General features: G+C 39.7%; 1 protein-coding gene across 5 annotated transcripts in view; it reads right to left on the bottom strand.

Moving 5' to 3' along the window:
• Ntng1 (netrin G1) overlaps positions 1–22297 on the bottom strand; it is a 403317-nt gene that overhangs the window by 36087 nt on the left and 344933 nt on the right. For 2 of the 5 annotated variants that reach the window (XM_008828975.1, XM_008828980.1), the window contains one exon: positions 20918–21052. The exons of the other annotated variants lie outside the window; for them this stretch is intronic. In XM_008828975.1, coding sequence (XP_008827197.1) covers positions 20918–21052 — 135 coding nt within the window. The remainder of the gene's footprint in view (positions 1–20917; positions 21053–22297) is intronic. 5 annotated transcript variants of the gene reach the window in all.

Genomic DNA, 22297 nt, shown 5'->3' with positions numbered 1-22297 from the left:
ATGAAAGAAAACAAATAGGCTACTTGTTTAAGTTTTCATGATTTTCCTTATTTTAATATGATTTAGATTTGTACAACACATGCTGATAAAAGCTGATGAGGCTCAATACTGGATGAGCTTTTGCCCCTTATATACCTTATCTAAAGTTTTCTAAGTATGTGTTTGCCCTTGCTTTCAATTGTCATTATTCTATGAACACTAAACACACACGTATAAAACAGCAGCAGTAGCAGTTAAAAAAAGTGCATCAATCTTAGGAGTTAGCTTATCCAAGATCAAAATCTCTACTTTCTACCTCATCTTCTGCTTTGCGAACTTTAATACAATAACCCACAGATCCTGTTTTTCAAAAAGCCCCCAAACTAGGCTTGTCGGCACACACCTTTAATCTTAACCCTCTGAAGACAGAGGCAGGCCAATCTCTGTGATTACAAGTTCAGCCTGATCTACGTAGTGAGTTCCAGACCAACTGGGGCTACAGGGAGATCCTGTCCCCCAAACAAAAGAAAAACAAAACAAAGCAAAACAAACCAGACAAGAAGTTCTGTGGTGAAGATTGAGATTCTGCCTTTCTAATAATTTCTCCAGTGATATACATGCTACTGCAGTAGATCAAGAATCATACTTTAAATTACCAAGATGGGTCTGACAGAATTGATCCTCACGCCATCTGTGTAGAAAATGAGGGTGACTGCTAATAGAGTCTATGCAGCTTACACAAGCTCATGAATGCCTCATGTGTAGAAAGCAGTTACAAATTATCAATATTATTACATATTAATTAAAAGTGATGTATGACTTAAAATGAATGGATAAAATAAACTCTCTAAGGTTTCAATTCGGATAAGCCTCTAAGGATGTGGGTCAGAGCCTGCTGTCTTTGATCAGAAAAACCACCTAGAAAAATGGTCCAGAAGTCCATCTTCTCTCAATGGGACCAAAATGAGATGCTATTAAATCTGGGAAACCTCTTGAACTGCCTGCCAGTCTTTGGAGGGCAGCAATCACATGTTATTTGTCTTTTGGTATCAAAATTCTTGGTATATAATAGGACTTCAATATTTAGTAGAGAAATGAACATATGAATTAATGAATAAACAAGTAAATTATTATTGTAATCCCTCTTCAGTAGGGCTTTCTGCAGACAATCAAGGTTATGGGTTATTTCTACTGAATGCACTAACCAACAAGTAAAAATGAATCTATCATTTGATCTGGTTTTACCACTCCTTCACATATACCCAAAGGACTCATCCTAATGTACAGATACCTGTACATTCATGTTTGTTGCTGCTCTCTTCACAATAGTTAAGAAATGGAAACAACTTAAATGCCCCTCAACTAACAAATGGATAATGAAAATGTGGTACATTTACACAACAGAATTCTACTCAGCAGTAAGAGAAGATGAAAAGTATGAAATTTGAAGGTAAATGGCTGGACCTAGAGAGTGTTATACTATGTGAAGTAACACAAACATAGAAAAGCAAGCGGTGTATGTTCTCCCTTGTTTGAGGAACATAGCACCAATCCTTTATAGGTGACTATATATCCTGAAGTTACACCAGGAGCTAGGAAAATGGAAAGGAAACACAGAGGTAAAGGAAAAGAAGAACCCAAAAGAGGGGGATAGTAGGAGGCAGATGTTATCTAGGGGAAAGGGGGAAGGTGGGAGTGTTGGAATGGGAGGGAAGGAGGGCGAGATATCCAAGGGGGCATGGTGGTGGGGGAGGAGGGAACTCAGGAGCGGGAGGATGGACAGAGACTGGTGTTTTTTGGGGGACGGCATGGATAATGGGGGTGCCTGGACTGGGGTGGGAGTAGGAAGGCTGGGTGGTCGGGGGAAAGAGAGTAGAGATGAATGGATTTGGGGGAGCTAGGGAAGCCAGAGGGAAATGGGTTGCAACTGAAATGCCCTGAGAAATGCACCTACATTAGTGCATATGTATAGGTATAGCCTCAGGAACACAGTGCCAGACACGAGAGACCTCCCTTCAGTAGGTGGTCAGAGTAGTCCAAGAGACTCCTAAAATAACACAGGCTATTATCAGAGCTCTTGGTTATCTCCTAGTACTGAAGACCGGACATACTTCAGATACAGACCTTGGAGCAATGGAACAGGAACTAATTTGGTAACCTTCTACCTGAAGTTTACCTCTCATAGTTCTAGAGAGTACTATGAAGTTGCTAAGGGAGAAAATCAATCAATAGTCCAACCCAGCTCTAAAGCCTAATAACCATAATGACTGACACAGCAAACTACCTCTTTTGGTGCAGTAGTGGCACTGTTATCTGGGGAGTAGTCAACAGCTATCTAACTGGACTTAAAGCCCTTTCAGTGGGAGTGAAGTCATGAGTAGCACCATAAACACAGCCAAATGCACATGGCTGCAGAGATCCTAGAGTCTGGAGAAAACCCTATCTCTGTCATATCTCTAGACAAACAAAATTTCTTACCATATGCTATATATGGATCCTTATATTTACAGACAAATATACCATATACTACTCATCAAAGAAGTTTCTTTTTGCAACAGATGGAGGCTACTGCAGAATCCCACAACCGGTCAGATACAGAGAAGATATGTCGGAGAGATGCCCAGTCCTAGGTGACATATCTACAGTTGAATCTCTACACCTAAGGCTCATGTAACATAGCAGAACAGAGGGTAGAGTGAAAACTAGTGTACCCCTCAACTCTCACCAGTGAAGCTTCCTTATACAACAGAATGCAATGCACACAGAAGGCCACAACTGGCCAAAGTTTAAAGAATAAGAGACTAGAGACTGTATGTCCTGGGATAGAACTCCTATACTAAACCTCACCCACCCACAGCTCAGGGACCACTGGAGAAGAGGAGGTAGAAAGATTGTAAGAGCCATAGATTCTTGAACATAGGGAAACAGAGGCTTTCAAGTCACTGAAAAGCTTGCACATGTGAACTTGTGGCAATGGTGGCATTGAGCACAGGACCCATGCCAATTCATTTAAACAAGAGCCCAGAGTGGGTCAAGGGAAATGGGTGGCAGGCCGGCCCTAAGCTGGGAGCTACTGGAGACTGATTACCACTAGGTGAGGGAGAATGGTCTTACTTACAATTTCTAGATAACCTGATAAGACTCCAATGGATGAATTTGCACCGAAGGACATCTGGGTACAAATGCTTGACTGGGTAGGACTTAACATGTATTGTGGAACACATAAGGTCCAGCGGGGAGGCGTGGATGGGAAGGGGGGTCTAAATTTTAGTATTAACTTTTGTAGGAAATGTACACAAGCTCAATAAAAAATTTAAAAAGGATTTGAGCAACTCAGTAATTAGATTAGTCTGTCAAGAGAATTAAAATATCACACAAGATTCTATTAATAAGTTATTTCTATCACATTGATTAAAGCTAGTAACCAAAGATGAAATGAAATGCTTGAGCTTCCTATAGACTGATCAGATCCCTCTTGTTGTATAAGAAACAATGTATTCACATGGTTCATTTAATCATCATTCACTGGGTGCTTCTACACGTGAAGCCCAAATTCATCCGTCCTAAGACCTAGGACAGTCTTTAGTTAAAAGAATGGGGAAAGGGATAATAATGCAGAACACAGTTAAGAAGGGAGGGAGAGAGGAGGTGGGAAAGAGGAGGGGATGAGAGAAATATAATTAACATTATGGATGTTTGAAGAAACCTAACATTTTACAAACTTCCATATATATCATATATAGTAGTTTAAATAGAGTTATCCTATACAGGGGTTAATTGTCCTCCCAGAAGTCACAGATTGCCAAATAAAAAGCCCAGTTCTAGGCGTGGGATACCTCTCCTGGAGTTGTTGATCAGGGGGCTCCCAGAGATTCCCCCAAATAATACGTATTAATTTTACTATTCTTTGTTTCCCACCAGATGATAAGACCCTGTTGCTGAAGACACCACACCTTTTGGTCACAGTACTTGGAGAAGTCAGGCTGATATAGATCTGGAGGCTTCCTAAATAGAAAGGTACTACACATGCTGCTAGGGGAGAAATGTCATCAATAGTCTTAACCAGATGTAAGTAAGCTCTATGAGCTATAATAATTAATGATTTGGCAAGATATGCCCATGGATACAATAGCGCCACCAATAATATGGGGTTAACCAACCAATTTCTGATTGGATTGAAGAGGAAATCTTATTAGACAAGAGGAAACTCAAGTCTTGTACTGTAAATCTGGCCAAGAACTTGTGGCTGGGGAGCTCATAGACCCTAGATGTGAACTCACAACTATTATTTTGCTCAATGGGCATAGTATCAAATTGCCTTAAAATATATACGCTTATATTCATAGATTGGTACTGCTATCAGACTTTAATCAAGGAAGCATCTTTGCATAGTGAACAGTGGTTAATAAAGAGACCCACTCACAGCTGGTCAAAGTAGAGAATAAATGTCTATGGAGTGCTCTGTCATAAATGGGACATTGATGGCACACCCCGTCCCTCTAAGGCAGGGAAAATCATGAAAGATGGGATGGAAAGATTGTAAGAACCAGAGGTTGTGGAGAACTAGAATGAAAGTGCCTTTTTGGACATGATATCTGTGAGTGTATTCATGAACTCACAGCAGCTGTGGTTGCCTGCACAAGACCTCCACAAGATTAAGCCAAGTAGCATTCTAGCATGAATAAGGTGGAGGCGTGCACTGTGTTCAGGATACTTACTGCCAATATTGAAGGTGGCAGTGAAAGAACTCCCTATGTCCTCAACATGGTATGAATGCATCTTTTCCTGTGCCCTTGGTGTTGTAGCATCATGTTATTAGTGTAATCACCTCTTAGTAGAGCTTTCTGCTGATATTCAAGGTGATGGGCTGTTCCTGCAGTGTGCAACAGAATAATTCTTCGCCCTGACAATGAGCAGTCCTGATCATATTATGGCCACCCTGACTTCTCTTTCATTAGTTGCTGATTGTACTAAATTGATGCTAAATTGGCTTGGCTGGCTCTTAAGGCCTCTGAACAGTTGATATCGACCATGTCTGTGATCTCATCCTGGAAATTAAATGGTCAAAACCTTCATGTTTCTGGGAATCCTAACAATTTTTTCTTAAGGTCAATTAGGGCCTTGTAAATGCAAGCCTCTTAGATCAACCCCCTGTGATATACATGTCAAGATTTAATGAAATGTATTTCTTCTTATGATCCCTCCTGACTCCGGGTTCATATTCTCTCCATTTTACCTAATAGCTCCTCCGTTTCTTCGTTTGTAACTGCTGTGTTGAATTTGGAATAATCACGCTATGGTTCCAAGGCAAAGTCCAGGCCGCTTTTTATTTATTGTGGCTAATGAACTAAGAATTGGTTTTGTATTTTTTTTAAATAATTGAAATAAGGTGAAAAAACACTATTCTTTGATGTGAAAATTATATAATAGATTTCAGTGCCCATGAATAAAGTTTCATCAGGACACAGCTACTCTCCCCATGTGAGTGTTGCCTGAGAGTGACTTGATTTGTGCCCTGGCAGCATGATAGAATGGCAATACGTGGATTAGGGCACATACAGCTTAGCACAGGGACTATTTGGCTCTTTACAGAAAAATTTTGTTGGTCCCTGGAATAGCGCATCAAAGGTTCTTTCTACATCTATGAATTAAAAATGGAAAAATCTTATAAAAAGCCACCACAAACGTGACCACCAACAAATATTCACTAGCAGTTGCTGTACCACTTCGGTGACTGAGCTGGGGATATTACTCTTCCTTTAAGTCTCCCCTTTGCCATCTATGAAATGAAGAAAATCGTGTGACCTGCACTCCCTGCCTTTGCAGGAGAACATAATGTATAAATGCTTCATACATATAAAGAGGGCTTCGTACAGTTTTTATTATCTTAAAATAATCTTTATTCTTATCAGAAATTGATCTGTGGGTACACTCTTCAGGTCACTAGTAAAATTTCATGGTCGTGCAGTTTCAGATCAGAAAGTTACCTTTAAGTATTCAAACCCTTGTGAATGTGTCACGGATGGCACTGAGAAGGCTGAGACATGTTCTATGGGCAGTTGGCAGCTGTTCCACCCAGAATCAAGATCTCTGACTCCAGGACTAGGGTCATCATCTAGTAGGGGCATAAAGCGCTTGCTGCACAAGTATGAGGACCTGAGTTTGAATCTCTAGAACCCACTTAAAGCTGGATATAGTAGCAGGGGTCTATAACCTTAGCTGTCCTACCCCCCTCCACTGCAAGATGGAGGCTTAGAAGGGAAATGAACTTTGTGAACGAGCTAGCCTATGCAGACACAATACAGTGATCTCTCAAACAAGCCTGAAGGAAAGGACTGACACCCTAGGTGTTCCTCTGACCTCTGAATATGTATCCTGGGGCTGATCTCTCTCTCTCTCTCTCTCTCTCTCTCTGTCTCTGTCTCTGTCTCTTGCCTCTCTCTCTCTCTCTCTCTCTCTCTCTCTCTCTCATCTCTGTCTCTCTCCACCCTTTCACCTTCACACATATATTCAAACATACTTTCACTTCTATATAAAGAATGGCTCAAGGTAAACTCTGTTTTTCCTAAGGTAAGGGCAGAGCTACATAGTTCATTTCAACTTAGTCTCCTGACTATCTTATTATCAGACAGGACCCAGATGCTGCATTCATCTCTTGTGGCTAGTGGATGCAGCTGAATCTTCACTTGTCCAGGAGCACTGGCCATTCATGTACCTTTTACTGTCAAACTTGGATAACTGGTGGTGTGAAATGGTTAAGTTTGGGCATTTCTGTCATTCTCAATATTCTCTTCAAAAAAAGAAGAAAACCGACATGGACTGCCAAGTCAATATTTTGGAGGCTGCCCTGCAGGTGAGAGTTGACAACTTTCTCTGATTTAAGCACAAGGTCTCTGAGGAACAGGCTGCCAGAGGTGCCTGGGATTGCTGTCTCTAGTGTGCGCTACCTGCATTTGTCGCATGTGGAGCTTTGGCAATTTAGAATCCATCTGCAGGTTTTGAAGCCATCCAGGACATTCTGAAGCTCTCCTGCCAAGCTGCTGTGTCAGTATTTGCCTCTTACAGCTGCTCTGAAAGGAGCCATGAGTACATGGAGAGTTCCATACAGAGAGCACCTGTCCACTACATAATCCCTGACACCTCAGCCCCGTCGCTCAAGGGTGGCACCAGCCAGGTTTCTGTGGTAGGAGGGCTTTGTCTAATAACAATCTGAAATCAAAGTTAAGTATCAAGGGAAAATAAGAACCAAAGCTGGAAAACAATGACTCTTAGCATGACTGCATGGCAGGCAACCTTTCTGGTGAATCAGGAGAAATTTTACAACCAGGGGCAGCCCTGGGCTTTGCTCTTTTGACTGACAAAATGAGCCTTGGTCCCCAAGGAGGACTACGCAGCATATTTGTAATGCCTACAAACTGCCACTTTCTATCTTTCTCTTCCTAATATTTTTCTTATTCAATTACCTCTGTGGGGATCTGACTGGCTCTGCTTAAGGAGCACTGTCTTCTCACCCAGAGAAGCAGGGAAGCAGGAGACCCAAGGCCTTCTCTGCATATTTATTTTCCCTGCTCTTATGGATGTGGCACTCAGCAAGGGAGCTGATGCTGGTGTTCAAGTTGCTAGGAAGGAAATTAAAAGCTTAGATTCAATGAGCCATTCACTTTATTGACAAGATGAAACTTTTAGCGATAGAGATAAATAGTTAACTGAGTAGAACCATATGTCTAGGACTGTAAATGCTTAGAAGCCTCACAGACATATCCTCGTTGAGGTGACATGCTGCCTGTCAAAGGATTCAACATTTGAGGTCAGCTGGTGAAATGTGAACTGGACATTTTAATGTCACACAGCAAATGGGAAGAGACAGAAACTAGAGGCAATTGAAAAATTACAAGTTAGGTTCAAGGTATTTGTCTGGGGAGGTATAATCTTTATCTCACAGAAGCAATTGGAAACATCGCCTTAATACCTCCATGATCACAAGTTGTCAGGCCAGCAAAAGTTAATTTCATATGAAATAAAAAAGAATAGAGGAAAAAGAAGAAAGAAAACCTCCTGAATTACAGAAGCAGAAAAACCATGATCAGAAACTATCTCTAGAATAGAGGGAGTTGTATAAATCTTTAGTTATTGAGTTACTGACTTTTTGAAGATCAAGAACATGAGAGTGTGAGAGGACAGTGTAAACCTGTGGGCGAGGAACGATAGTGTGGTGGAGGACAACTGCACAGCCCAACCATGGCTCCTGTAATAATGGAGCTGGCTTTCCTGAGGCATCTGCCTTTGCCCAATGGGTATAGTCTGACAGCAAAGCTGGAGAATTAGAGGCATCATCACTGAAATCTCTATTTAGGGCAAGATTGTCCAGAATCATTACTAGAAAGAGCACATTCCACTTCTGCCTGAACTTTCCCAGAGTCTGGGGAATTTGACATTGATCAGCACATTTCTCTGTATCCTTAGACAGTTAAAAAAATACCCTTGGAAAAATGTTAGGTTGAAAGCCACCTCTTCCCTTTAACCCAAGTTTCTTTTCTGTGTCCCAACAAATCAAATCATCTACTTGATACATCACAGTCCTTGAAACACTTATGTGGTTTGGAAGTGAAATGTCACCCATAAGCTCATGTGTTGGTTGCCAGAAAATCGAACTATTTGGGGAGACTGTGGAAGCTGTGGGTAGGAGGTGGGCCACTGGGGCCAGAACTTGAGGTTTTATATCTTGACTCCTCTTCTTTTCGGCTCTATGCTTGCTGGGTGCAATGTGACCAACTGCCTTCCTGTTTCTGCCTCTTGTTCCTGCTGCATGCCTTCTCTATAGACATGAAATGCATTATTCCCTTGAGCTATGAGCCAGAATAAACTCTTCCTTCCTTAAAGAAAGAGATTGAGGAAGACACCAGAAGATGGAAGGACCATCTATGCTCATGGATTAGAAGTAATACTGTGAAAATGATCATTTTACCAAAAGCCATTTATAGATTCAATGCAATGCCAATCAAAATCCCCATGACATTCTTCACAGAATTGGAAAAAAATCCTAAGATTCATATGGAAGCACAAAAGACCTTTGATAGCCAAAGCAAGCCTGAACACTAAGAGCAATGCCAGGGGGATTACTATACCAGATTTTAAATTATATTACAGAGCTATAGTCACAAAAACCACATGGTTCTGGCACAAAAATAGACCCGTACATAGATCATTGGAACAGAATTGGAGACTGAAAAATGAGTACATGCAATTTCAGCCACCTAATATTTGACAAAGGGGCCAAGAACATTAACTGGAGGAAAGACAGCATGTTCAGCAAATGGTGCTGGCAAAACTGGATCTCCACCTGTAGAAGAATGAAGCTAAACCCCTATCTTTCACCTTGCACAAAAGTCAACTCCAAATGGATCAAAGATCTCAATGTGAAGCCTGAAACTCTGAAACTATTAGAAGAAAACATTGGCAATAACCTACAAGATACAGGTGTAGGGAGCGATTTTCTAAACCAGACATCAATTGCTCAGGAAATAAGGTCAAGAATCAACAAATGGGACCTCATTAAACTAAAAATCTTCTGTACATCAAAAGAAGCAACAAAGGAAGTGGAGAGGAAACCCACAGAATGGGAGAAAATCTTCACCTGAGACACTTCTGACAGAGGTTTAGCATCCAGAATATATAACGAACTCAAAAAACAAAGAATCAAGAAAGGAAGGGACCCAAATAAAAGATGGGCTAAGGAGCTGAACAGAGAGTTCTCAAAAGAAGGAATAAAGATTGCTAAGGAGCATCTTAAAAGGTGTTCAACACCACTAATAATTAGGGAAATGCAAATGAAAACCACTTTAAGATTTCATCTTATCCCAGTCAGACTGGTTAAGGTCAAGAGAACAAATGAAACTAAATGTTGGAGAGGATGTGGGGAAAGGGGAACACTCATCCACTGCTGGTGGGCCTGCAAACCTGTTCAACCCTATGGAAAGCAGTGTGGGAAACCCTTCCTTCCTTCCTTAGATTGCTTGTTGTCAGTCGTTTTGTCACAGCCATGGGAAAAGAAACTAACGTAGACTGTCTGACATATGTTATATGACAAATTATATGTGTGTCAACATGTTTCAACTTTTTCACTTTAAAAAATCTTCATCAAAGGAGCAGCCATCTTGTACTCCTGCCTTAATATGTTTAAAATGTGATTAGTAAGAACTAGACCCCTGAAGCATGTGTTTGTGAGATTATGACCTTTGGAGATCATTCAGCTAAAATCTTGTTAGCTGCTTGCATCAAAATCTCATGAGTAAGGCTCTTAATTGTTAAACTGGTTTGTTTTAGAAGCCTCTCATTTTTTCAAACATGACATTTTAGAAGATTGTCTAAGATATTATGTGTTTTATGAAAACTATTTTGAATTATCTTCAATGCCTAAGAGCGTAACCCCTGGGATTTTAGTAGCATTTATTCCCTTATGTGTTACTGGCATCTCCACATGTTCCATCTCCTCTTTGTGACCCTGAGTACTGCCTAGGTGACCTAGCTGAACTGATCCTCATCCTATTCTAGTTTATCTTTGAGGGCAAAATGCCTGTAGGCCTGAATTTCCTCTTCCAGAGTATCCAGTACGATCATCAGGGTGCCAGACAACTCATCACTTCATTTTAATACCATCATCACGCTAAACGACACAAACTCGTGTCACGACAGTTGACAGTTGTCAGGGTAACGACTAGAAAGAATCATGGAAGAAGCAGCAAGGAGCCAGGTTTTGAATTTCTGGAGAAGCTCTGGCCATTCCCTTCAAAGATGTGACTATTCTTTCCTTTCATTAGCCCATTTCTCCCTCATTTTTTCACAATTTATGGGTAACTTCCCAACACCTCTGTTTTAGTTACTTTTTTGTTGCTGTGATAAAATGCCTTGACCAAGAAGAATTTATTTGGGCTTATGGTTGCAGAAGGATAAGAGTCCATCATGCAGGGGAGACATGGCAGGAGGCAACCAGAGCAGAAAGCTGAGAGCTCACATCCTCAAGCAGGCACAGGAAACAGAGAGATGCTGGAAATGGGGGCATGGTTATGAACTCTCAACATGTCCCCAGTGACATGCTTCCTCCAGTTAAGGCCCAACCTCTTATGGATTCCATGACCTTCCCAAAACAGTGCCATAAACTGTGGCCAAGTATTCAAATACTTGGAACCTGTGGGGGACATTCTCATTCAAACCATGACACCCTCCAATGGGTCAAGAAGTTGGTCTGCAAGATGGTCTCTTATTTCTGCTATTCTTGGTCACGAGAAAGAGTCTAGTTCACGGCCTTCATTGCTCAGTTTGGGCTTCATCTTGATATTGACCCTACAGTTCCAAGAGGGGGAAAAAGACTCAATTTGATGACAAAACAAAACCTGGTAACAGGGCCATGGTAATCATTGTAATTCCAGCTCAGGGAAAATGAGGCAGGAGGACTGCTGTGAACTTGAGGCCAGCCTGGGCTACTTACTGAGCTCTAGGCCAGGCTGAGCTACAATGTAAGACAAATGGGACCACAGGAAACCAAAACATTTCTGTATCTCAAAGGACACCATCATTTGAGTGAAGAGGCAACCTATAGAATGGGAAAAGTCTTTATCAGCTATACTTCTGACAGAGGGTTAGTATTTAGAGTATGCAAAGAACTGAAAACTAATCATTAAAAAACCCAATTAAAAAGAGCAGTGAGGAGCTCAACAGGCAATTCTCTAAAGATGAAATGCAAATGGCTGAGAAATATTTGAAAAATATTCAACATCTTTAATCAACAGGGAGATGCAGATGAAAACCACATTGAGATATCATCTTATCCCACTCAGAATGGCAAGGATCCAAAAAACAATGAAGGAAAAATGCTGGCAAGGGTGTGGAGAAAGGGGAACTCTTATCAAAATCAGTGCAGAGATTCTTCAAAAAGCCCGGAACTAGCCTATTATACGCCCCAGTCATACCACTCTTGGTCACATACCCCAGACGCTATACCCTAATACAGAAATATCTGTTCATTCGTGTTCATTGCTGCCCTTTTCATAATAACCAGAACTTGGAAATAACCCAGATGTCCATCAACTGATGAATGGATAACACACAATGGTTTATTAGTCAGCTCTTAGAAAAGATGAAATTATGAAATTTACAGGTAAATGTATAGAACTAAAAGCAATCATCCTGAGTGAGGCAACCCAGACTCGGAAAGTCAGATGTCACAGGTTCTCATTTATAGCTGGATGTTGGCTTTGAAATTTTAGATATGCATGTTTCAGTTTGAAAATTGAGAAGGACAGAAACTAATAAACTACCATGGAGGGGGAGTGGAGGTGTCCTAGGAAGGGTAGTAGAATGCAATGATATAAAGGGGAAAAAGGGAACATTAGAGTAGAAAGTTAGGAAGTGTTAAATTCTGTGGGAAATGGAAAGACATGGAGAGACTGTGGGGAGTAACACTAAGGCCTTTAGCAAAAGCCATCTGGAAACATACCACTACAGAAACTTCTTAAAGTATATACATATAAATCATAAGAAGATATTAAAAACAGTTATCCTATAGCAGGGGACATCGCTCCTTTTATACACCATAGGCTAATGAAAAATAAAACCCTCAATCCCACGAATAAAGTCCCTCTCTAGAAACTGTTGACCAGGGGTCCCATACACTCTCAAAAATACTGGCCATTGCCCTTGGTCTTGGTTACCCATTGCCCTGGATAATAAGACCCTATTGCTAAAGACACTACTTACATGAGCTATAGAATAAACAAGTAGAAATCAAGCTGGTACTGACATCAGAACCTCATCTCTGTTGACTAACATTCAGAGTGCTGGAGGTGTCATGTATCCTATCTGAAGGACAAAAATAATCAACGTTACCTAGCTGTAAATCCTGTGAACTACAATAAGAGCTGGCCTGGCCAGATAAGCTCCCAGTATAATAGTGGCACAAATCTTTAACTGAATTTAAGGTCTTCCTCATAGGATGGAGCCTATACCTGACATTGCTATCAGGTTCATGAGCCTGATGCTAGACAGGTCAGAGAACATAGGGGAGAACCTAATACTAGTTTACTACTAGTTTTATTAAACTGGCTCCTATTGATTTATTGTTACATCCATAGATTAATGCAAATCTCAGCTCTCACTAGAGAAGTGTCCTTATATAGCAGATGGTGCTTAAAACAGAGACCTACAATTGGCCAATGTGCAGATAAAAAGAGGCTTCAGAGTACTTATTCCTGAATAGGACACCTGTATCAAACTTCTTCCTTCCAAGACTCAGGGATCATTGTGGAAGAGGAGTTGAAAGATTGTAAGAGCCAGAGGTGATGGATGACCAAAAGGCAACAGAGTTTTCCAGACAGCTGGTCAGTTAGTCATGTGAGTTTACAGCAATGGTGACAGCATGCACAAGTCCCATACATGGTCAGACCAGACAAAATCCTTACATAGACATGTGGAAGTGGCTAAGAAACTCCAATCCAACCTAAAGAAAATGTAGCAACAGATGGTGCTGGAAGGGCAGAGACAGTTTCTTTCAAGTTTGGGGAATTGGTAAGTTAACCAGGCTTCAGTGGATGGACCCACACTGAAGGACATATGGGGGCACAAATTAGACTCTATGGGATATATATATTAGCATACATTAAATTGGTGGAAGGCAATGAGAAGAGGTGTGGATAGGGGATGGGATCTAAATATTATAAAATTATATTGTATGAATTCAATTAAAATCATCTAAAATTTAAAGAAAAGAATACTCAAAAAACTAGCAAACTGAAATAAAGAAAAAAGAACCCAGTAGAAACAAAAACTCATAACTTCTTTCACCATTTTGGTAAAGAAGTTCTAATCAATATATGTCAACAATTTTAGCAAAGCACATCTTTTCTCAGAGAGGTTGACATTTTAATTCCCTTGTTCTGGAAGATAACAGAACGTCTAAAATTTCTATTTTTTACATTGAACAATAGACCCTCTTAAATGATCCATTCAATGGCAATACATTCTCACAATACCTTTTCTGTACAGTCTTTAATATTGACTGAAAATATTTCACTGTCTTATCTTTCTAATTTGCACTCCAAATCCACATTTTCTTCATCTGTACGTCCTCTTTCCAATCCAAGTATGTATTTCCTTGGTATGAGTTTTAGCCTTGCATATCTTTATTCTAAGAAAATCCTCTATCTCATATCCATGATGCACCTATATGCATTCTTTGCATTGAAAGTTGACTGTCTTGGTGATGATTTTATCAGATCCTATAAAATAAATTCCCCAAATATCTTCTTCCTTCCAGAACCTATTATCGTACATGGCAAGTGATTCTAGAGACATGAGTGAAGACCTTGAGATGGAGAGATTACCCTACATTATTTGTGTATTTCTTTCTGTTCACATGAAGAAGTCCTTAAAAATAGAGTTCATGAGGTTGTAGTATAGCTCAGGGATAGAGTGTTCGGGTAACATGTGAAAGGCTCCTGGGTTTGATCCCAGTACTGGCAAAAGAAGACACGGGGGGCGGGGCTCTTTTCTAACTGTATTCAGGGAAAGATGGAGGATAGATTTATCCTCAAAGACAGGGAAAATTTTACTTATGAAGATGGAAGAAGAAGGGGCCTAGGAAAGGAATGCAGGAGGCCTGTAAACATTAGAAAAGGCAAGGAGATAGATGCTAGAGACCGGAGAAGAGTCTTCCAGTGAGATCCTCATATAACTTTCTAAACTATAAGACGGTATGTTCAAATTGTTTTAAAGCACTAAATTTGTAATAAATGGCTACAGCAATACTAAAAAATTAGTACAGCATTCCATATTCTCTACAAAGAGATATATCTAAATCATGAAGTTTTTTTCCCCCAAATTTCTCTTCTTCTTTTGAGAATAAGTAATTATTTTAAAAATTGTTCTAATATCTGATTTGATTGTTTTATCATGGTATTTTGTTAATATTCCAACTAAACTGAATTGAAATATAATTAATGAGACCATTGAGTCTTTTGCTAAACATACATGTCTCTGGTGTTGGCAGCGGATGGTCTACCTCTCCTCTGCTCTGACTCAGAGTCTCAGTCTTGAAACTACTTCTTAGTGTTTCCTTGCTACATGTGCTCAGTTCTTGATTTCCTGCAGTTATGTTGCAAAATTTTAACATTTTATTAATTTCACCAAAATTTTTCCTTTAATACAAATCTTTAGATAATGGGTTCTTTAAAAAATACCCTTAATATTCACAAAGTTATATAAAAACGAATAACAATTGGTAGTTTGAGTAAACAGTGTGGAATTTTTCATTTATCTTATGCATTTATCTCCTTTTCCGGGGAGACAACACCTCTCCTCACTAGCCTCATTCATTCCAGTGTGGATATTTTCATTCTATTTAATTAAATAAAGCACAAGCTATGTCCATTCTTCTAAGACATGTTCCTATACTGGAGGAAGCATGGGTTTCTACTGCTTTAGAAGGTGAAGCTTTGTTTTCTGAGGCTTGGCTGTGACTTCTGATTTCAGATGGCTTGCTATTTTTCATATTTTTCTTCTCAATGTCTGCACACCAATTTTTATCCTGTCAGATCTCCTTTTTCGTTTTGAGAGTTGGCCTAGGCTAGCCAACGCTCTGTGATGCTAAAGGTGACCTCAAACTCTTTTTCTTCAAGCTTATATTTTCCAAATGCTCAATTATACGTGTTGCCATCACACCCAGCTGAAATCTTTTTGCTTTTGTTTCTTTTTCTGGATTGTTGGTTCCATGCTGTCTAAAGACCATTCTTGTGGCTTTCAAGTGCTTACCTTTTCTGACAGCAAGACTAACTTACACTATGGGGCATGTAATTGAAAGACAGCTTTCAGACATAAAGATCACAGATGAGCCTGGAGTTTTTTCACTTCCACAAGTGAAAGCACATAATGACGTTTGAGATCAGCTTTGTGTCAGCCTCTTGTGGCAACCCTGTCTCTAACTAAGGGGCTTTTGAGAAGACCCTGCACCAACTTTGGTACTGTAGTAGTGACAAATCTGACTGTAAGTTGTACAGTAAAACTGTATACTATGTTTTAGGACATGAATTCTTATCCAGTTGTTTGCTGATGAATATGTGGTTGAAACCAAGTACCACTATGCACCACAAGGTACATATTTATCATTTTTTTAATCATCACAATTGCCACATATGTTAGGGCCTATTATTATTCCTGTCGTTACATGAAGATCCAGGATTAAACAGTTCAAATGATTTCTAAGGTATTTAAGCCAGTCAATAGAATTCAAGAAACCACTCAAAGAGTGTACTCATTTTGTTCCATTCAAGGATTGTCAGTGACATTGGTATGCTTGAATTCCTTTCTCTCTCTTTTCAATGTGTATTTTTATTTGAATTTTTGTGCATTTCATACAATAAATCTTAATCATATTCAGATCCCCCCCATCCATATCCCCTATAGCCCTCCCCACCAGATTTCATTCTGCCATATATGTTAAGGAGTACTGAGTCAAGCTTTTGTACCCAGATGCCACTTAGTGCATGTTCATCCACTGGAGTATAATCAGCCTATCTAGAGTTAATCCCTTAAAGAAGATCAACTTTCCCTCATTCAGCAGTAATTGAAGGTAATTGAAGTAATTGAAGGTTCAGGCCTACTGCCCATTTTCCTAGTTTTATGCTGAGCTTTTGTCTGATTGAGTCTGATTGAGTTTATGCATCAACCCTGGTTCTTACAATCTTTCCACCCCCTCTTCCACAATGGTCCCTGAGCCATGGGTGGGTGAGGTTTAATATTGGAGTCCTATCCAGGGACAGGAATTCTAGTCTCTTATTCTCTACACTTTGGCCAATTGTGGCCTTCTGTGTGCATTGTTCTGAGGTCCAAGTTCTTTAGGGCTGCAACCCCACATTGTTCTTTTACAAGTCTTCTAGTGGTTAGAGGGGAACTAGATCCATGGGCCTAAGCCTGGACCCTCTAGACTTTCCTGGTACCTACCATGGGCCTTTCCTGGCAGCATTTACAAAAATGTCCATTTACCCCCATCACTACCAGTGTCAAGGCCAGCCCTACTCTACCACTGCTTTCTTTTTGGTATTGATTTTTGTTTTGGGTTAATCTCTCTGTCACAAATATGAATACTGTGACTAACCCTTGGATATGCCCAACTCAGGGCAAGTTGAAGTGCGTATCTTAGTGTGAAGGGGGAGAAGGAGGGAAGGCAGGGAGAGAGAGAGAGAGAGAGAGAGAGAGAGAGAGAGAGAGAGAGACTTGAGGGACATTTGAGTTTATTTATATGTGTGAAGATATGCATGAATGAAAAATATTTATTAACCCATCAACACCAGCTAATTAGTATAGGCATCTGCTATAGTCCTGAGGCTGGAGGAATCCCACTCTGATAGCTGTTTTACCCCATTAGCTGTTGGATCTTTTGTATGGTCTAAGAGACACTAGGGAAAAGTATCTCCAGGATCTCAATGAAGCATCTTTATTGACTGAAGAATTTCTGCATAATTTTTAAAAGTTACATTTATTTATTTGGGAGGTCACTCACACCTCAGCATGCATATAGAGGTCAGAAGAGAACTTGCAGGAGTCAGTTCCAGGGATCTAACTCAAGTTGTTGGACTCTGTGGCAAGCATCCTTATCTGCTGAATCATCTTGCTAGCCTGAATAGCTGTATTTTGACGTGGAATACCAGTCCTAAGTAACTGGATGTGAGGGAAGGTTAAAAGATTTCAGAGAAAGAGAAAAACAAAATAAAACAACTCCTGTGTGTTCAAATATAAATTAGAAATATTTTAAATGTATATATTGAATCCAGTCCTGACCTATTCCAGTCCTGACTTTAATGAAGAGCCAGAATAATCTTTCCAAAAAGAAATCTCATCCTTACAAATTCATTTGTTTGAAACAGTGTGTTGGGTTCACAGTCTTTTTTCTATGGTGCCTTGCATTTTTTTTTCCCTAGTGACATGAAACATTTTAGCTTGGATTCAATAAATTACATATTCTAGTCTCTATTTTTCTTTTTAAAAACATTTTCTGTCTTAGTCAACACACACACAGAGAAATGTACACACATTCAGAAGCATACACACATGCACAGGCTCATACAGAGTCATATATGCACATATACAAAGACATAGACATAGACATACACACACAACACACATGGGCACATACGGGGTCACACACACACACAAACACAGACAGACAGACAGACAGACAGACAGACACACACAAACACACACACACACTGCTTTCCCCCAAGTCATATGAAAATTATTTGATATTTCTGAGACACAATACAATGGCTTATATACCTTTCCCCACTTTTCCTACACTGGAAACCTCCTACAAATTCTTCAGTGCTTAATTTACAGGTTACTTTTGGGGGTGACTTCTCCATTGGCCTTCAACTAAAAAACTGCCACGTGCACACCTCCTTATTTGTTCTGATTTCCTTATATTGTAATTGCTACTCAAGATGGTGAACCCCATGTCCTCATGTCCATATCAACTACCTGTTTTCATCCTTGAAGCCTCTCCAATAACCTGATGCCCATGCTGTAGTAGATACTCAATAGTTACTCAAAAGAGTAAATGCATTTATTCCTATAACCAGTGTTCCATATAAAGGCACTGGAGCCGATGGAAGCTAAGGCACAGAGCATTCTGAAATTTGTATATCACAGGTTCAGCCCTCTGTTTCCAGAGGGAAAAATGGGTGACAAAATTTTTATAATATTCCAATAACTAATGTAGAAAAGTTAAAGGTTTTATTGGCTTATGATAAGACTGATTTGTTTCTTCTCCGAAGTCTTATCCTGATGACATTCCAGGAACCCAGTCATTTTATTGGCTTGTCAAACTTGACAGGAGGCAACAGGCACAGGCCTCTAATATCTGCATTTAGGAAGCTGAAACAGGAGTTTCATGAGTTCAAGACTAGTCTGGGCTACATAGCAAGTGCTTGTCTCAAAAGAACAGAAGCAAAATAATTTGACCTAAGACTAGAAAGTGTATCTTGATTCCAGTCTCCTTATTTATACAATGAGTCTTGGCATGTGTTTCTGCCCTTCTGTCTCTCCTGCTCCTCTTCTGACTAGTGAACAGTTCTGTGCTTGCCTCAGTGTTCAGCTGTTTTAGGACTGATAACTGCCACCCGAGTCCTGTCTTCTCATATAGTTTTTGGGATCCATTCTTAAGAACAAGTGTTTTCTGGAAAATTGTACCATACAGTTTTTAAACCTTGGCCTTCTCCAGAGCCACTATGCACATATATTGCTTGAGTTCTGGCTAGCTGAGTATCTTTTAATGCTCCTCTCAGCACCTAGCTCTTGATTCCCATTCTAACATCAATCCTCTTAATTCCAACTGTCTCTACTTATTGCTACTGTCCATCTTCTCACAGCATCTCACTTTATATTATATAAAAGTGTAGCTACCGGATACCTAGAAAGTTCATGAGGACAGATAGGACGTTATATCATTTTCTGTAAAGTTTTCTAGTAAAATTGGCTGTCGTTGGTTATTGTGATAGAATTTATCATATATAATTTCTTATATGAAACACAAAAATGATATTATAGGAATAACATAATTTCCTTAGAAATTGACTCTAGAAAGTTACTAAATGCTAACATTTCTTGCAAATGAAAAGTAAGCACCAAGAACTCTATCTGTGCTCTCTGACATGGTAGACACAAAGCTGTTAGGGTCTTACAATATAGCTAGTCCTAATTGAGATATTCAGTAAGTATAAAATACACACATACTTCCAAAGACCATGAAAATGGAATACACACACTTAATAAATCTGATATTAATTATATGCTCAAGTAATATTTGTCCTTTTAAGGTTAAATAAAAATCGTCTTTTAGTGCCCAGCGTGGTGGCACACGCCTTTAATCCCAGCACTCCGGAGGCAGAGTCAGGCAGTTCTCTGTGAGTTCAAGGCCAGCCTGGTCTACATAGTGAGTTCCAAGCCAGCTGGGGCTACAGGGATACCCTGTCTCAAAAAGACCAAAAAAAATTGTCATTTAAATCATTTTCTTCTGTTTCTATTTCTTTTAATTTTAATGTGATAGCAACACGGCTAAAATGACCTCTGTGGCTTGCACTACTATAAGACTTCAGACTTATCTACTTCGGAGAACATGGCTTGTGGTTATTTAATATTAGAAGGCTTATGAATTCATGGAAAGGAAAGTTAGTGCAGAATTAAAAAGCAGAAAAGGTTACGGATGACAGGAGGAAGCTTCTGCTCAGACACTTCGATTCTGTTTCATGTACACACACATGCCACCTGCTTTGACAAGCTTTTAAGAAGACTTACTCTCTAGAGGAGTGAGGCTGAACCAAATAGCATCTGTCTAAGACTCAGTGCCTGGCACCTAACCCCAAGGGCTTGAAATCAATATTGATTTTTGTCATTTCTTTTACCTTGGCATTTCAATATGCCTTAGATTTATTACTTTCAGGATTTGGGTTAAGATTCAGTGATGGGCATGACTGTGAGAGTGGTTATAAGTTATGTAGATATCATTGAATTTATGAACTCTACTGCTCTAGGGTAGCTTTCAGTTCAGAAAATATATTAAGCACATATGCATCATGCTTAATTTTGTGGAGAGGAATTCCAAGCTGGGTTCCCTATTGTGCCACTCAATTTATGATCTGGCCAGGTACATGCATCTCCATACAATATTTCAACGTAAGTTGTACTGGCCATCAGAGGAGATGAAGATGAGCTTCAGAGAAGCCAGCTGGACAGCTGATAGACCACTCTCCTGCACGCAGACTGGAGTACTAAGTAGCCTTTGGAGCTTGTCAGTTGGTTGGGTCTTTTTCTGCTCTGAGAAGCTGCACACACCGGCCCAGACAAGCAGAATCAGCCATGCTGCAGCAGGCAGAGGACAGCTCCCAGAGTTACTTACGTTGACAGCCGTAGTGCCAGGAATTTCCCGGCAGACACTCATCACATTTAGGCCCTGTTGTTCCAGTCTTACACTCACAAAATCCTGAGCCATTACAACGATCATGGATCGAGCCCAAAGGGTTACAATAACACTCTGTAGAAACAAGACAACACACAGGCTGGAGAGACGTCACATAGCTTAAAGGTTATCAACACAGGAGCATCACTTACGTAGATGCATCACTTACTTAAAGGAAGATGTCCATTAATGAAATGCTTTAGCAAATATGGCTATTTTAGCGCCCTCTATTTACTTTCTCAGCCTTCCATGCCATCATTTTTATGATATGGGAGGAAATCAGCTGAAAACTTCCAAGGAAAGAAGACAGCACGCTTTCACCGGTAACAGGTCGTAATGCAGATTCCATTTGTTAGGGCATTTTTAGATGGTTAAATGAATGCTATGAGACGTGTGTATATAAAGGATAAATCAATATTCCATCAGTGTAAAATCTGTTCTAAATTATTCAAATGGGCTTGCTACACTCAATATCTGAGAACAGCTGAGCATCTTAAAATGCAATGTGGATGCACTTTATGCATTCAAAGGTAGTTTTGCTTTACAGTTTGATTTGGGACCTTAACTTATTTATGTATATCCTGTTTTGAGGCAAGCCTTAGACTTTATACTTGCTAGGCATGATCCTATAGCACCTATGTACCTTAGATTAAGAATCATGAAATAAAAATAATTTCATATTCCCAAATAAATCTCAAAATAGATATAATTTGAGACATATATTTTTTATTACAAGTATTGTTGGCAGGGCACATAGCTGTGCATAATAAAAAGCAAATAGGGTGTTTCTTGAGTCCTCACACATCCTTGTATAGGGCTTTTTAACACAGGAAGCTCTATTGTGTGTAAAGCTTAAATCAGTACTGGGAATTCTAAGTGTTTCCCTCAGCTGGAAGGGGAGCTCTGGTGCTTTGTGGCTAAGGAATTTCTGATCTCTACTTTTTTCCTTGTCACTATGGTATGTGGTCTTGGACAACTTACTATGCCCTTCTGTTTCTCAATTTTCTTTATTTCAAAATGGAACCATTAAGGGTTTTTCTTGCTAAAAAGCCAAGTAAAATCATATAGTCAAGAAACTGACCAGAATCCCGAGAAATTTAGTTCAGTATAACCAAGTTTAGTGTCATAGGTTAGCAAAGGGGATTCAGAGTTTACCATTGCAGAGGTAACTGGTGAGTTTATTAACTTTGATATTGAGACTAATTAAAATTTCTTCAAAGACTGTGGAGTACCTTAGGATTAAGGTTTGTTTTCGGTTAGGTCAGATTTTGAGCTCAGCATTCTTGGGAAACAAACACCTAATACTTATAAAACTAATGA

The sequence above is a fragment of the Nannospalax galili genome, unplaced genomic scaffold (genome assembly GCF_000622305.1).
Source record: "Nannospalax galili isolate Female #2095 unplaced genomic scaffold, S.galili_v1.0 scaffold873, whole genome shotgun sequence".
Classification (NCBI taxonomy): domain Eukaryota; kingdom Metazoa; phylum Chordata; class Mammalia; order Rodentia; family Spalacidae; genus Nannospalax; species Nannospalax galili.
This window is presented reverse-complemented; position numbering and strand designations above follow the sequence as displayed.